Below are 17043 nucleotides of genomic sequence, written 5' to 3'. Positions count from 1 at the left end.
AAACCAGAGTAACTGGCATACAGGCTATTTATTCCAGGGTAAATGAAATCCTTCCAGACAAAATCAGCCAAAATGACTAGGTCCCAGAAGGCTCCACAGAGCCTCTGGCGCTCTTCCATTCTCAGGGTGAGAACCATAGGATGTAGGTTTTTTATTTTCTAGCTAAAGGACAGTAAGACAGTTTCCAGAAAAGAAGCACCAGGGTTTTTTATTTATTTATAAAGATTTTTCTTTCCCCCCTAGAACAAATAAATCCTGTCTTACTTGACAGCATTCAACACGACAACTATCCCATCACTGCGTACATTTATAACTTCACCACGCTAGCAGATATCTGCGATGTTAAGCGGAACATCCAGTGCAGGATACAGGACTAAATAAAAAACAGTCAAGATTTCCCATGCTTTGATGGACAAAACAGCTCACATTTTAGAGCCACCAGCCACAAATTCTCAAGTAGGCATGCCAGCGGCTCAGGCAACACTTGCACTCCTGAGATTAAGCACTGTGTAAGAATTTTAGGACTTGACCCCAGTTTCTCTAAAGGATATTACCGGAGATGGAAGAGATGCCACTGCACACAGAGTGACACCAAATCTTCTCTCTAAAGTAGTGAAACACGCCTCTGGACATCTTGGTAAGTTTTACCTTGTCCTTGTATAAGGATATGCATTCCATGATTCTTCTTCGACTCGCAGAGCTGCCTTGGGCAATATTGACCGAAACCAGCTGGGTATATGCATACCAATGTGGTACACTTTGTGAGTATACTGCCCGTTGCCTCCTGGTCCATCCATGTATGGCCTGTTCTCCAGGATCTCTACTCCACTGCCTTCCCCACATGTCTCCTCTCTGCTCTTTTTCTGAAAGGGAAAATATATCACATAGTTAATCCTCCCAGTGCACTGCACGTACCAAGGTCTCAAAGCACATGAACATTGGGGATGGTTTCTAGGACTCCTTTTGAGCGGTGCTTTGTACAGACAGCAGAACTGTAGCAGCACCCTGGCAATAAGATTACCAAATCTAGATATTATAAAGGAAAATATTTAGAGACTCACCTGGCCAACACAGGAAGAGAGATATGATTTATGAGGGATCCTGTAAAAATCTGGATTTGGACAGTAGGAGAGAGTTTGAGTGGAGACCCAACAACACGTCAACTCCTGCTCCTACACCAGGTTACCCACAGCTCTCCCCAGGGGCGCACTAAACCTGGGCTCCAGCTGTGAACCACCCAAGAGCACAAAAAGCTGTTGCATCAGCGGATGACACGCCGAAGAGGAGTTTGTCCGACTTGGCGCATTCTTGTGGTGGTGTATCAGCGTGAAAAATCATCACGCTACTAAAGACTATCTTATGACCAAAAACCTCAGGATCTGGGGGCTTGTTGCTTGTGGTCTGGCAGGGCAGCAGCTCTCCAAGAACAGCTTGGAGACTGCGCTCTGCTAATTAAGATATTTAGAAGAAACAACCCAAGTTTGCCAGAATGCACACAGCACCCCCTGGCAGCCTCCATACTTTGGCTTATTTGTAGTATTGTCCCTCATTGAGAAACCTGGCAAAAATTCCTTCAATAAAAAAATACTAATTTCAGTACTTCTAAGAAGAGCTAGAGGCAAACCAAATATTTATTCATTTGTAACACATTTCAGCAGATTGGATGATGTATAACCTTCATCATTTCCAAACAACAGATTCATATTGTTAGCATTTTGAGTTTATTGTTTGTATTTGAGAGGACAGTACTTTGGAAATTAAGAAAAAAAAATGGAATTTTATAGAAGAATCAACTGTGAAATATAATACAACAACCACCTCTCATTTCTGGCATACAAACAATTCAACGGAGAACGTGGCTTAACAGAAAATGATTAATAAGATGCAAGAGATCAGCTTCTCATCTTTTGAGGACAGGATGATAAGCCAACGCAGCTATTTAGAAGTAAACAGCCCTCTTTTTAGAGAACTCTCAAGCGATTTTAACTTTAAACAGCTGTAACTGACAAATCTAAATAACTGACAGTCTAAATAGTCATTTTTTCCTGCTACAAAACACTTTCTTACAGTTTATATCTAACATTCAGCTGGCAGTTCATTAAAACACACATCCTCTTAAAACAAATTACTGTCTTTCAGTTCTTATATAAGCACTGACCAAGTCCTGTACAAATATTTATGACAGTAACATTAAATAATCTTGATGACCCAAAAATCTGGTTAATTCAAAGGTCTCGGAAAAGACAGTAACCCAGCAGGCATAGCGAATGTGTCAGACAGAATAATAGCATAGCATCTGCTCTGAACAGTTGATACAAATTATGGAGATCTAGAGTTTTATTATATGGCATAAGCACGTGGAAATCATAAGCAGAGGAAATATGTGTCCTCTCTGTGCCAAGTTATCACATGTAGAATTTGCACATCGTGTAGACTTAAAACTCCACTCTAGATTGCGCGGTTACCGGCAATTCCAAGGCAAATCTGCAAGTCCTCGTTTGGGACCAAAACATATTTAGTAGTTTTTAGGATTTCCAAAGAAATCCACAGCACCACGTGGACTCAACACCTTGCTCCCAGATTTACAAATGCTTGCATTGCATTGGAAATTCAAAACACTGAAGATATCTTTTTGCTTTAATAGCCATGGTTGATATGAAAAAGGATAAAAATACCCTCTATTCTTTCTTTCTCAGGGTGCGATTTCATACTCTTCCTTTCAGAGCTACATCTGAGATATGCCTTATGCCTCGTCTTCCTCTGATAGCTCTCCACCTCTTGACGCTCTCCAGAGGGTCTGGGTTTGAAGCCCAGACCAGCAGGGGCAGCTCAGACCCACAGAGCTAACACTAACATTCTCCACTTGTCTTTCCCCCATTTAGCCAGTTTTGACGAAATCTCTCTGCGTGAGGATGACTTGCCTGGTTCTCATCCTACAGCTAGAACGCTGGTGAACCTGCAAGATCAGCCAAATTTGCTTTACACGAATACTTCCACAAGCAGCTTTTCCACATGACCTGGTCACGCCAACACTCAGCTTCTGAGAGCGAGCTATCTGATCGCTGGAGATGTGGCGGGTGGCAGGGTGTTATGGTCCCAACACTCAGTGCGGGAAGGAGGAAGGGAAAACCCCAAATTAACTGAGACTCTTTGCAGAAGTCAGTTCACGTCCCACTTCCGATTTCTGGTTATTTTAGTAATTTCTATGTACCTGCAGAAGACTATGAGCCCTATTCTGAGAGCAGTGCACGCTTCCTCCTTCAGCCTCTCCAGATGATCAACTCCAGCCCACAGCCTCTTTCGCCTGGTCACAAGCCTTAAGAAATTTTTGGTCCTACACATTCCTCCTGCTTGTCATTTATCTACACAAGATATGACAACGGACAGCAAGAATGTTTTCTTAGATGAGTGTGAAGTAAGAGCTGCACCTCTGCGTGACAAAAAATAAAATCAGAGCTGCAAAGTTCGTATCCCAAACTATCTTTTGAGTCAGGTCAATTCATACTTGTAACACAACACAAGCTATCACCAGGAAGGATAGTACAGTCAAAGAAAAACTCCACAAAGCTGCTTCCCAGCCCTGCATGCTCGCACGCACACCCGTCAGCTCGCCGAGAAGGCAACAAGGCACAGCAAGGTCAGGAAGGACCAAACAAGTCAAGTTAGATGGTGAACAGTATAATTACTAACTAGTCATAAAGACAAAAAGACGACAAATTTCTCAGACAATAAAAATAAAGACATCAGCCACACGCACTTGAGAGACCAGGATGATACTCTGCGCGTAAGTGGTACTGTGAAAGTACACCACTTATGGAAGTGAAGAGCAATTTGCTTTCCAGCCATATAGCCTCTTCAAGTCTATTGTGACTCAGCTACAGCATGGAGAGGGCTTGTTACAAGGAAGCGGTCTGTAAACAACAATTAAAAAATAACCATCGATTAGGAAAGCATTTGACTTCAGAAGTGTCTGGCAAACCCTCTCCTAAGAGAATGTCTGCTGGGAGTGGCAGATGCGCAGCATTTTAAGGTCGGTCTTGAAGGTTTTGGCCTCGTAGACCCATGGCCCTGTGAGAAGCAGAGACTTTATTTAGCAGATTACCCACGTTATTACTACTTGCTACTAACGGAGAACAGTATCTTCCCTCTATATAGATATCTGAGGAATGGTCCCCAACAAAATCAAAGAGTAGCTAACCGCCTTTATATGCAAGTTACCTAAGCTGTAATCACAGTAAACTGTCTTATATTGTATTACAACAGGAAATCCAGTCATCCCTTTACAAGTCCCTCTCTTCTGCTGATGACACTCCATGTTCTGCACAGTCCCATCAATAGCTTTCCAGGACAGATGGTGACACAGATCCCTTCTAGCTAAAGTAATAGCATTAAATTACTCATAACAGGGAACCCAGAGAAGCAGATGCACCATGATTAGCAAGAATGCCAGTTACTTAAAGGCTTCTATTAAAATAAATCTCTTGGCACAGCAGCATAGCATGGGACACAGCGCATGACCTCGCCATAACAATCACAGATGAATAATTCCCATGAATGTCATCTAAACATTGGGCTAGCCTAACCCCATTTATCATCCGCCCTTCACAACAGGAGACAAACGGCAGTAAACAAAGCCTTCCACTACCAAAGACAGGTTGATCAGTTCTCAGATCTTCCATCCCCTTCCCCAGTCAGAAAGGTGCTTCGCTATCAGCTAACGATACGGAGCGCACGTTGCAAAGCCGTAGCCCAGCAAACTTGTCCCGGCACAGCTGAGTGGGACCAAGTGATTAAACGCAACTCCTATGTTTTTCTAGTGGGGCACAGCTCAGTAAAGGTACGATGGTTGATAGCACCAGAAACCCCCACAACTTGAGGAGTCTCACTGCAGCCGGAGGAACAGCACTCGCAGAACAAGAACGCATAGCGCTGGATAAAACAACAAAGATATGCCTTATCGTATCAGCTGTAGAAATCTAGAAGTCAGGGTGTGGGAATTAAACTTGCCTTGCAGCATTTTGCTTTTGGTGAATTAGAAGAAAAAACAGCCCCACCGACCAACGCGGTATTGCTCAGAAGACGACCGAGAAAATTATTATCCTAAACCGACAGAGTCCTCCTCCTTGCGTTTCAGCCCCAGAGTGAAGCACAGGCTGCACGCGGGCTCAGGTGTACACACAGGGAATCTCTGCAAAGCCTACAGCAGCACTGCAAACGGCTCAGGGGGTTAGTTTCTCCTAAAGTTTTTTTTATTGTAACTCACTACTTTGAGCGTTGCAACAGTACCGCAGAGAACAGTAAAGACAGGGTAGGTTGCATGGTGGTAATAGGCGATGCAGGCACTGTTCTAGCTTTTAAAAATAGATTATAGCTATAATCTTACCTTGTTTACCACTGATTATTGTTTACAGTACAACCCCTCAGTCTAAATAAGTTAGACAGTGATTACAAAAGGCTGACATGCTTTAGCTTCACGATGAAGTTTCCTGGTGCGTTACAGCAATGTATTTACACAGCACCAGTTGCCTACCTTGATGACCCGTGAGAGTTTTGATTTGAGATTATTCGAATTATGAAGACTGACAGCACGATGCTTGGTAGACCTATTGTCCGTGAACAATGAAGACACAAATCATTGTCTGGAAACAATAACTAGAAGATTTTTTGCCTTTTTTCCTCCAGCTCCCATTTGGCAACAGGGTATTTTAATAGTCCAGACAACCTCTTCTGGGAGAATCCATTAAAATAACACTGAAGTCTTGGGTTGGTTTTTTTTATCCCTTTTAGACACAGATATGGATACAAGAAGTTTACAGCTGGTTGATGGTTTCCGTTAACAATGACAGCAAACAAAGGCATCTATGTAACCAGTGAACACGAACATGACAGCAAATATCCCCGGAGGATCCTGCTAACATACTTGCTCACACTGTTGTGGCAAGGGAGGCTGGAAAACATTCTCTACAGCCAATTACTATTTTTTTATTGTTTTGGATGCTGAGGCTACCACAAATGCCAATTAAGTCCCCAGAAACAGACCTGTCCTTTGGGAACCAGAGAAAACCTAAATTGCCTCCCACAATCCAGCAGACAACAAAATGCCTGAAGCTGCTTAGGACGGATAGTTTTTAAGACCTGGTTTCACTAATCAGAGCTATTTTTAATTTTTTTTTCTGTTCGGTTTTAGAAAGGAAGTACAAAGGTTCCCAAGACATAAAGGATAGAGTAACAAAACTTAAGCCGGGAGAGGAATGAACTACTCGTTTTCAGTCTCCTCCATACGTTAAGGGAAAATACTCCCAACTGCCTCCAGCTGGACGTTATTTAGGCTGACAGAGATATCACTCTTCTAATTTTCCAAAGCGTTGCCTTCTTCCCATCACCAACTGCCTTCCTCGATGTGCTCCAGGCAGCTGCCTACCAGCCATCACCATCTCCTGCCGGCAGGCACTCTGCAAGAGCAGAGGCTGCATGGACGAAGACGGTACCAGTTAAGACTACGACTGGTGCGTTGCACCTGACAGCCCCTTACAGAAACGCCGGGAGAGGTTATAAGCAAAGCAGCCTGTTAGCCTCAGCCACGGATCTGGGCTTGTTGTGGCCATACTAGTATTCAAACACCACAAACAGACCAGCATGACAACAGATGCAGAGTTTCAGCCATAGCTGCTGCAAGCCAGACTTAAACAGCACCTAAACCCAGAAAGCCAATGACAGAGACACTGGAAAATACCAAAAAGGTCCCGAAACCAATGCACAGTTTATTCTTAACAGATTTTCCCAGCATAGGATTTTGGTACATGGGTAACGTGTACAGGGACAATGTACACACACATAGGTGTATCCGTTCTCTCTTCAGCTGTCTCTTGCTGCAGTATGACTCAGCTCTGTGTTCTGTTAACCACTCCTTTTGAGCATTTGAACTGACATCTAATTCATTACGAGCAATCTGCTTTCACCACCAACAACCTTCTGCCTGCTGATACAGATATCTGATAGACCAGGCACCATTCATGGACAATATTTACTGCAGGTAACCAAAAATTGGGTTTTTGACTATAAAAAAAAAAAAGTTGGTTTACCCTGGAAGTACAGTAGAGGCATACTTTCCAAGCTGGTTTTTGTTGTTGGTTTGTTGTTTTTTGTTTTGTTTTGTTTTGTTTTTCCAAAACATGTGTGTCAAAGACCTGAAACACTCAATCACCATAATCAGAGCGATACCTGAGCAAAAAGCTTTTTCTCCAGCGTGAAAGAAGGGTGCAGAGGAGACGGTGCTATTCCTCTCCAAGCCAAGCTTGAAGCCAAGAAAGAGAACTTCTGATCAGATCAAACCCAACATAATTTTATCAGCGCATAACGTGTTCTAAGAGCAAGCAGGAAGTTACATGAATTAAATTAAAAATAAAAAAGTCACCCTTACTGTTATTAATGCATTAGAGTGCAGAAGTAGAACAGCACACACAACTTCTTGCTGTCAAAGGCTTTTGTGCCACAGGCAGAATAGCCGAGTCCTCTCACATTAAAGATGATGGGATCAACAAGACAGCACCATTTTGAAGAGGGAGAAAGTAACCTGAAGACACAGAGCTGGTAGCAGGGCTGCATCTAGTACCCAGATCCTTCCAGCCCCATTTCAGCATCCTAACCATGATGCAGCAGTCTTCTTCATTGGGCTTGAGTAGGGACCTTTACCAAAATACAGTCCTCAAACAGGGGAGCTTCTCTGCTCCTGTTTTGCAGGAGTTGAGTGTAGTCTTCCCGGTTATATTGGAAAGACAATATTAAAGGTAGGCAGGAGCTAGGAACCCCGTTCCCCTCAGGATGTGTTTTAATAGTAGTATTGAGCCTCTACTTTGTAGGGTACAAATCAGAAACAATCCACGACAAGTAAGACTGACCGTCCTTCAACAACAACATTGCTGGAGGACAGCAAGGGACTTGTGAGTTTTGTTCTTGTTACCCAAAGGCAAGGCTTACTCTAGCTCATTGTGCACAGCGAAGTTGACACTACCTTAATGGAAAATGAAGTTCAACTGCAATGGGATTTCCCATTCTCTCCACTAACACTATTCCCGCCCTTTCAGAAGTTGAGAACATCACAGCACCATGTTTTCGTTTCTACCACGTGCACCACATTACCAATGCAGGCAACTTTAGCTGCAACATCTGTTTCCATGGCAATGGGACTGCATCAGCAATCCACTGGGTTTAGTTTAGGGCATCTTCACTCAGGCTTCAGTGCTGCACACAAATCATTACTGTTAACAGCAAACCAAGTGATGTCACTAGTAACCATGGTGCCCACAGCTGAGGTTTCCGTGTGCCCTTTGCGCTCTAACATGCATCCTTCACGCATGACAATTATTTTAATCCAATTAGTGCTGTTAAAAAAAGAAAAAAATACATGAAGGGCCAGTGTCAATACTTATTTAGCAAAGGAAGGTTAGTCTGAGTCAACAAGATAACAATCAGAACATGAGGCTTTACAATAGCACTTTGACTAAGAGCCTCATCGCACTGCACACAGGAATGACCTGAAACGCAGGGGAGGGGGGAAAGAAATCTGTTCCTCATCAATGTCTTTATTAGTAAAGGTAAAAGAGCAGCTGTTTTAAACATCCTCCTCCTAGGTTTGATCAACGGCTGGGCAATGTGCAGAGCTTCATTCCATCTAGGCAACACCCCTTTCCCCAAACACTGATGCTTCACCAGTTCCTACCATCCAGCTGAAAACAAACAAAAGGAGTCCTAAAGTAAGAGAGAGTGTTGTAAAGTGTGTGTGTGTGGAGAGAAATCAGAAGACTCCCCATCCTGGTAGAAATCTAGTCATAACGCCATGAAAAGACTGCCACTTTCCAGGCTGCTGTACCAGATGACCAAAGAGGACAGTTCTATCAATACGGAGACATTTCACGGAGACCTAAGACTTCACTGACCACGAGCACAGTCTCCTCCAGATCTACTCACTTTACAGACCAGCGAACCACCTTCATATCCCTCCCCAGCACTGGGTTTGGAAGCGATAGATCCTCCTGGCAGATCAGAAACCCCAGCAGTGACTCGGTCTCAGCAGGAACGGGGCTGCCCTACAGCCTCTGCAGCTGGGGGTTATGCTCAGAGCCATCAGGACAACCAGGTACCTTTTGCCCTTCCTCTGCAAGGCAGTCTGGTTTCATTGGGGATATCTAAGCACATTAGCTTATTAGGGAGATGATTTTGAGAGTAACCAATAAGTAGTTAGCATCTGTCTTCCCAACCCAGCACTGCACAGCTGCAATTTCCAGGAGGGTTCCCCTTTGGGCCCTTCCCGGCTCCGCTGGAAGCTACCATCTGATCACCTCCCCGCCTGCAGCACAGCCATTATGGGGCTCTTCCCTCAAGTTTACCAAGCAAGAATTGGGACTATCACACAGGAATTGCTGGCCTTTTGTCCCGTGCTTCAATCACTGTGGAATGCTGCCTCCGAGGAGATATGAAGCATAGAAGGAGAAAGAAGATGCCACCCATGAAGGGTCTTTCTGTCAGAGAGAAGCACGTGTAGAGCTGCTTTCTGATGAGAGGTACATTAGTGTCCAGGAGATCCCAGGTCCGTTCCTGCCACCCCTTCACTATCCTGAGAGACATTTGAGGTGGGGGTCACAGCCCTTTGCAGCTGCAAGCACCTCCTCCCTCTGGGCTTCCAGCCTCAAATCCTGCAAGGCTCCCAGCCAGCAGAAGCAGAGCAAAGCTGAGCGTGCAGAAGGCCCCGAGGAAGGGACCATTCTCACCCAAGCAAGCGCAGGTTACCTGCGCCGCATCTGCAGCACCATCGTTCTTGACTGCTTTTCTTGTAAGGTAAAACATATTCTTTAAAAAAGCCCTAAAAGTTAAAGGCAGGACAGGTTGTCAGCAGCAGATTCTCGCAAGACAGAGCAGAAATATGCGCAGCATCAATTTGTACAAATGTGGTATGCACTGCATTATTTAGAATCAGATCTCAGATATTAATGAAGCTGTTTGTACAAAACCAAGATATTTTGGGGACAATCAATTGTGCGGGACTATAAATAATTTACAGCATTAAGAGAAGCGTTCTCATGGCCACTCATTAATCACTTCGCCTTACAAAGACGTCCCGTCACACTCCTACGGAGCCAGGGCTGGATGTGCCAGAGGCACATGAATTAGGAATCATTTTATTATGGAGATACCTCAAACTTGTTTACCCCACATGCTCCATCATTCAAAATGTCTACTACGCTTCCAGCTCAGTATTTCATCTTACCTGGAGTATTTCCTTCCTTGTCTTTAAATGGATTTTTCACGGTATTAACTATTCCACAGACACTCACTGCGAGAATTACTGTCCCTAGTTTAAAGGGAGGTAAAGCAAGTTGCCCGTTATTATACTGACTATATATAGTCAGAGACAAAATTTCAACTCTGAGTTTTGGACCAATTCTGATCCTCTGACTACATCCCTTAGATTTTAGGAACCCAATGCAACTATTCACTAACAATAGGCTGTACGCTAAAATACTGGAGGACTGGCTTGAAGAAATCCCCATAGTTTTCCTAATACTTAATTCTTTACTTGCCTTCAGGTATTTGAAAAAATGAGAATCTAATCTAGGTCAACAGTCAATATTTTGTCCGGCCATCAGAAATTTTCTTTCATAAGAATAAAAAATAAAGAAGGAAAAAGGGTTTTTGACAGCCACAAGCTCAGTAGATTGCCAGTGCTGCATCCTCTTTTAAAACGAGTACAAATCTGGAGTTTAAAATAATTGTTGTGTTATAACCTTATTTCAGCTTCACTCAGGTTTTTTTTTAGAGAGAGAGAGAGCACGTGTGAACTGTCAAGGCAACCTAGTTCACTACTCTAAAATCAGCCGTCTTTTCAGCAGGTATGGAATAACAGCCAGCTTAAGAACTGTTCCAGGAGAACGACTACAAAACAAGGAAAAAAGTAAATGCTGAAAAGATGTTTACTATTTCTGTATGATTTTCCAAAGTGATAACCTGTATGGGTATCGCTGTCACCTGTGCAAATTAGACCGCAGGTCTGGTAGCACCAAACGTAGCTGTACCGCCCTTGTTCTCAAAGCTAAGGAACTGCCAGGGTCTTACCCCCCTCTTTCAGAAGGATGCAAGCCCTCGGGATCACAAAGGAAAGGTTATGAAAACCAGAGGAAGAAGAGAGAACACAGAAGTCGCGGGTTTTTAATGCTGTAGCATAGAAATCGGCGGAAAAGCTTCAAAGCAGGCTTTCGCTTTTAGACTTGTGAATCTTCCAGGGTCTCGGGAGCTGTCAGCAGTGTCACCTGCTTTTAAAATGAAAGCATATATGTCTATCTGTCCAGATGGCCAAGGCATCTGCAAACGAAACAAAAATAATCAGCCATCCTGTTCTTCAGTGTCCAGAGATGAAGGGTCAGTTTGTTTTCCCCCACTCAATCAATCTTTCACCATCTGCTGAGCCTGCTGGCAATTGCCAAGTGTAGCTAACAGTTTAAGGGACACGACTTTTGCACCCAGATATCAGGACACGGCCTCAAGAATTACCACCACCCAGCACGTTTTTTAAGTCTGTTCTCAAAGGTGCTACCTGAGAGCTACACGCAAACAGCGGAGAAAACAGGACAGCGCAGGGGTCTAGAGACTGAGATGGCAGACAAATCACGATCCTTCGGAAAGGAGGGAAGCGACTCGAGGTACTCCATCAGCAGTCACGACAGGTGAGTACAGCACACCGCAGGTGCTTGGAAACATGCCGTGATTTTTCAGGGAAGGCAATAAATGCAAAGCCCTGAGGGGCTGTAGAAGGGAGACTCATGTTAAAAGATGAGACGAGCCCTCGATTCCCAGGATCCTGCCCGAGTTCAGCAGGCAGTGCTGAGCAGACGGGTTCTCTCTAACACATTGCCTCAAAGAGGGGCCAGAGTCCTTCCCCAGTCGTGGACCCTCAAGTGCTGAATGACAAAGTATTAACGTTATTAGCTTATAAGGATGACGCAGCACCTTAAAAATAAGTCTCATCCTCAAAAGGCAATCACCAGGTCCAGAAGAGTATTTTTAAAGTACACTATCTTTGGAGGAAAGCCACAAGTACTCAGAGAAAACTGCATGGAGACAACGAGGACCCGACTTATTTACAGCAGCGAAAGCAAGCTACGCACACCGATATAAAAATAAGATTTAATAACAAGAGGAATTTTCTCATCTTATGTAAAGGTCAGAAGGGCAATGGTCTCTCAGAATCTCATGGCACATGGAATCACAGTAATGAATGGTATTAAGATGATAAATGGACTGACCTTTGGCTAATAACGTACTGATCTTTCTGACAAACGTATTCAGATCTTGGAATACAAGCTTGTATGAGATACGGACTTAACATTAAAGTGTGCACTATTTCTGGGGTGAGGGAGGGGCATACAGAAAGGTAGGTTCCCTAAACACACAAGAAAAGGAAGCAGGTATCACAGGAAAGGATAGCTGTTGAGACTCAAACAGGCAGGACACTTCGAAGAGGAAGAATTAAGAGACCCTTTAATAAGATCTATCTAATGTATAAACCAGAACGGTTCTATCCTTTGAGCCCGACAGGCTTCAAAGTCCTCGCAGAGACAGAAATATTGCTCTTCCCTTTGATGTGATGTGCAGAGTCTGAGAAGACATCCAGGACAGAGTCAGGATTTCTGCAGGAAGAAAGCAGTCCCTACAGATTCTTACAGTTGTCCCCTCCATAAACTGTTTGTGCTTCACGAAACTCATGTCAGCACCCATGTCTAGTTACTTTCTGCTTACATTAGGATCGGAGCCTGCAGTTTCCCCAGATCAAACTGCAGCTCTCCCAGTCCTATGGGCAACTCAAGGTCGAGTTTATCTAGAGATCTCTCACCCTTGGAAGCAGGACAGGCTTTCTAACGTGCATACAGATTTTACAGAAAAGCTACACTACAAAACTACTGTCTAGAAAAGAGGTACAAAGAATGATTTCACCATCTGGAAGTATTTTGCATGTTTTATGCACCAGAATAAAAAGAGGTCACGGTAGGAGGGAAGATCACTGGTTCCAAGCTCAGATATAAAAATTACTATGTTTTAATTTGGATAGCAAAAGAGACAAAAACTCAGCAATGATGCAAAAAACCTCTTGTGTATATGGAAACACAAAGACCCAACTGTTCTGTGGGCTAATGCAGCAAGGGCTCCCAACCTGAAGATGTTGACAACACTGTGTGAGAGGTTTCCCGTGAAAATACGGATATGGATAGTCTGAAATTTAATAGAGAAAAAACAATTCAGTTCAGATCTGCTAGGCTTCAAGCAAGTCAAGGGTACATTAAGCCCTTCACTGTAATGTAAAATTAACTTATTTATGGAAGAATTTAAGTGCTACTTAAAGTACTGAAGCCACTGTCTCTGCAGATAATATTTCAGAAGCTAACAGAAAGCAACACTTAAAAGACTTGTTGCTCCCCTCCCCCCCATTCTCAAATTAAAAAAAAAAAAAAAAAAAAATTAAAAAGCAAAGCAGCAGGCCACTCACCTCCGTTTTCACAGCTTTATACACCAGCCCGGAGAACTTTAAGTGTAAGAGGAATTATAGAGCAATATGGGCACTCACACAATGATTTATCATATGTCTCATCTGCCTAGTGGCGCAGAGAACCAACAGAGGTGCTGGATTATATACTGCACAATTTTAATTCTCCCATCCAGTAAATACAGTAAATGAGTACAGCCTGTCCCACTTCAATGGAAGGATCCTTTGCTACTTGGGTGTGATGCTGCTTACATCAAATCTGGTGGGAATTTTTGTTGAGATTTCTAAGAAGAAGGAGGGACTGTTCTCTCACGAAAGGACCTTCCACTGCAAAGCAAAAACCTCCATGAAAACATCTTTGAAAAGGGACCACAGTAGTACAGCTTGAGTCTGAACATCCCTGCCCACAAGGCTTGGAGGCAGTACTTCCATAGAAAAGGTTCCCAGAGCAACTGCACAGGCCGGCTGCTTCATCCCTCAGGTGAGAAGGTCATTTTTGAAAACTTTCATTTTGAGGATGGTGAAATTTAGGAAAATTACTTGATTGCTCTTAAAAGAGCAACCTTATACCGACTGGTTTGGAGTTTAATGGGGATCTTCACTCATGAGCTTGAAGTTAAATGAGTGATCAACCTCAAGTACGTGCTTAAGGCCCTCTAAAACCCTTGAGGAATAATTGTGACATTTCCTTTTTTACACTGCTGGAAACGTGCTTCTTACCAGACCAGGCTGACTAGTGTCTCCAGCAATAATGACACCATACTGTACACAACAAACGTCTTTGAAATGAACCTTTCACTTTTAAGAATTGCTCCTCTCGCCGGGAACTACTTTAAATCATTCTGTTCTACGTTTCAACCAAAGATTTCTAAGAAATGCCTCTACACTGCTGTTTTATACAGATATCTCAGCTTGTTCCCCTAAGTGGGTTCAACATACAGAACTTGCTTCTCCTGTGGCCTCCTTACACGTTTCAGAGGAAAAATAAGACGACAGATGTGAAGCACTTTCTCATTCTCTGAAAAGGACGGAAGTCATGCTCCCCACTGCACTCTCCCCAGCGCCCGTCTCAAAGACAAAACCTCCACTTTTAAATCAAACTGAAGAAAAAGGACATTTGATATCACAGCCTAGGAAAAGCTCCCATTGAAGTTTGCAGGAATCTTTCCACCAATTTCAGGAAGACCTGAAGCAGATCTCTACCAAACACTAAGAAACAGAATATAAACTCCACATTCTACCCTAGGTGGGGTTTCTGGGTTTGTTATTTCTTGGTTTTGGTTGTTTTTTTTTTTTTCAAATTTGAGTTGAGACTAGTATTTTCAATAAAAAGCACAGCTAACTTTTCCTTTTGTACTACTTGTACACATAACGCAGTAAAGTCACTTGCTTGTCACCCGTGTCTCTAAGCTCACCCGAATCTTGGGCTACATGCAGTGTTTCCAGCTTAGCCCTCTGCTCCGGGTAAGTGGGGGGAGATCAGAGACCTGACGTGACATCAACTATTGCGCCTGATCTAAGAGGAAATCTTACTTTGCTGCATATCAATGTACTAGAAAATTAAAATTAGATGAGGTCTGAAGCAGGGCTGGTGGGCAATTCGGAGGTGTAGTTTCTCGAGTAGCTTACTGGGCCAGTGAACTTCTCCTTGCATGAAACTCTAATGGCTTATCATGGCCTTTGACATTAAGGTACGGTCAAAATCACTGTCAAGTGAAAAAAAGTAGAATCCAGTGTTCTGCATTAATGAAATAAAAATAAGTATTTTAACTTCTGAAAGCAAACAGCAAATTCAGCCCCCCGGCCAAGTCCTCCACATCTTGCAGGGGGTCCCCACAGACACTTCCCAGTTAACGATTCATCCTCTGTTAAATCAGGTGGGCTCCTCCTTAATCAGCCAATCAGACCTGCATGCTCTGCTGCTTGCTGACAAGTTCTGCACAGCTAATACACTGCTTCTGTCAACCAGCTCTTTATTCTGAAGAGCTGAGCCAAATTTGGAAGAAAAAGTTGTAACAAAATAATTACAACAATATTCAAAGCAGCTACAGTGTCAGGCAAAGATACACAAAAATGAAGCCACCTAAGAAAAATGTTTACTCATTTATGCTAACATTTAGGTTAAACACACAAAGATGATGTGTGCTGTATATTTGTGTCAGGAAAAGGAATTTGACTGTTGTTACTGGAAAACACACACCATACTCTGTTTTAACAGTCAAGTCCAAGTGCACAAGTCCTTAAAGGAACACAGTTGGATGGTCAGGGAAGAAATGGGGGAGTTGTACTTTTGCTTTGGTTTTGGGGGTTTGCTTTTTTCCTTAATTCATTTTAGGTTTTAAGCCAAAGCAGATTTTTCTAGCATCACTTCATCCTGCCACAGAAAGCAAAGTTCTACTGCAAGCTCAATATTAGACGTGTGTTTTGCTGCATAAGCAAAATTAAATTTTATTTAAAGTGTGGGACAATGAAATAACACTTCAGATTCATTTCCTTTTAAACACGCTCCTGGTTGGATTTCAAACACTGGGAGAATACGGGCACAGAGGATTTGAGTTACAAAAGCTCAACATTTTAATTAACTGCTTTATTGAAGACAGGGAATTTAAACAAAAATTCCCATCAGTATTCAGAAGCCTATTCAAAATAATCCAAGTTTTATGTCTAAACTGATTAGTATCTGTTTCATAGTGGTACATAAGCAAAGAATTATTACATCTAGTTTTTCCTCCCACTAAATTCAAAGTTATTCCTTTGGTTTACCTTCTCTGAATTTATACTAGACTGTTTCTTCCCAACAAAAGAGCACGACCCTTTGGTCTGCAGCTGGAACTAGCATGACCAGTAACCGCAGCCCAACTGGGAAGCAGTGGCTGCTTAAGCCCTACGGCTTGATCGCTTCCAGTTAGGTAGCCACACACTTAGTGCATTTTCCATAGGAATAGCCTATCCGTGAGCCGTTATTTCCCCAGGTAGCTCAAACAGAAGTTCTCTAATTTAAAGACAAGTTGAAGCAAGTCATAAACTGAAGTCTGTATTACTTTTCCCCCTCCTTCTTTATAAACACATGGCAAATCTCAAAATTTAAAACATCCAATTCCACAGCAACACTCCACTCTTCCACACGAAGCCCTGTGTTAGTCTGCACTCATCTGCACGGGCTGAAATGTTACTGACCTGTATCATGTACAGCTGCGCAATTCGATATTCTTCCACACTCATCGGAAGAGGAATACGATATTCCTTTATGAGCATTTTGAATACAAAAATCTTTTGTCCGCTCAGAAACACAATCCAAAAGCTTTTAGTAAAGGCTCCTTAAATAATGGCAAGCAAATGCATTGAGGATCCCTGAAACAGAGTGAGAGAGAAAGAAAAAAAAAAAAAAAAAAAAAAAAAAAAAAAAGAGAGAAGCAGTTATTTTCCATTCTTATTACAGAACATTCTATTAGGGAAAAAAAAAAAACAACAAACACAACAAACCAACAGGCAAACATTAATTTTTGTAATAG

The 17043-nt window shown here is 42.8% G+C and overlaps 1 protein-coding gene across 1 annotated transcript in view; it reads right to left on the bottom strand.

Moving 5' to 3' along the window:
• The window catches only part of PITPNM2 (phosphatidylinositol transfer protein membrane associated 2), a gene marked incomplete at its 5' end in the record, with an annotated part of 67862 nt that extends 51076 nt beyond the window's left edge, over positions 1–16786 (bottom strand). Inside the window, 2 exons of the mRNA XM_082491603.1 lie at positions 649–863; positions 16709–16786. Of these exons, the coding sequence (XP_082347729.1) occupies positions 649–863; positions 16709–16786 (293 nt within the window). The remainder of the gene's footprint in view (positions 1–648; positions 864–16708) is intronic.
• Between the last annotated feature and the right edge of the window lie 257 nt (positions 16787–17043).

This window comes from Vanellus vanellus (genome assembly GCF_965231255.1).
Source record: "Vanellus vanellus genome assembly, chromosome: 16".
Lineage (NCBI taxonomy): Eukaryota > Metazoa > Chordata > Aves > Charadriiformes > Charadriidae > Vanellus > Vanellus vanellus.
Note: the sequence above shows the minus strand (reverse complement) of the source record. Positions and strands in the feature narration are given on the sequence as shown.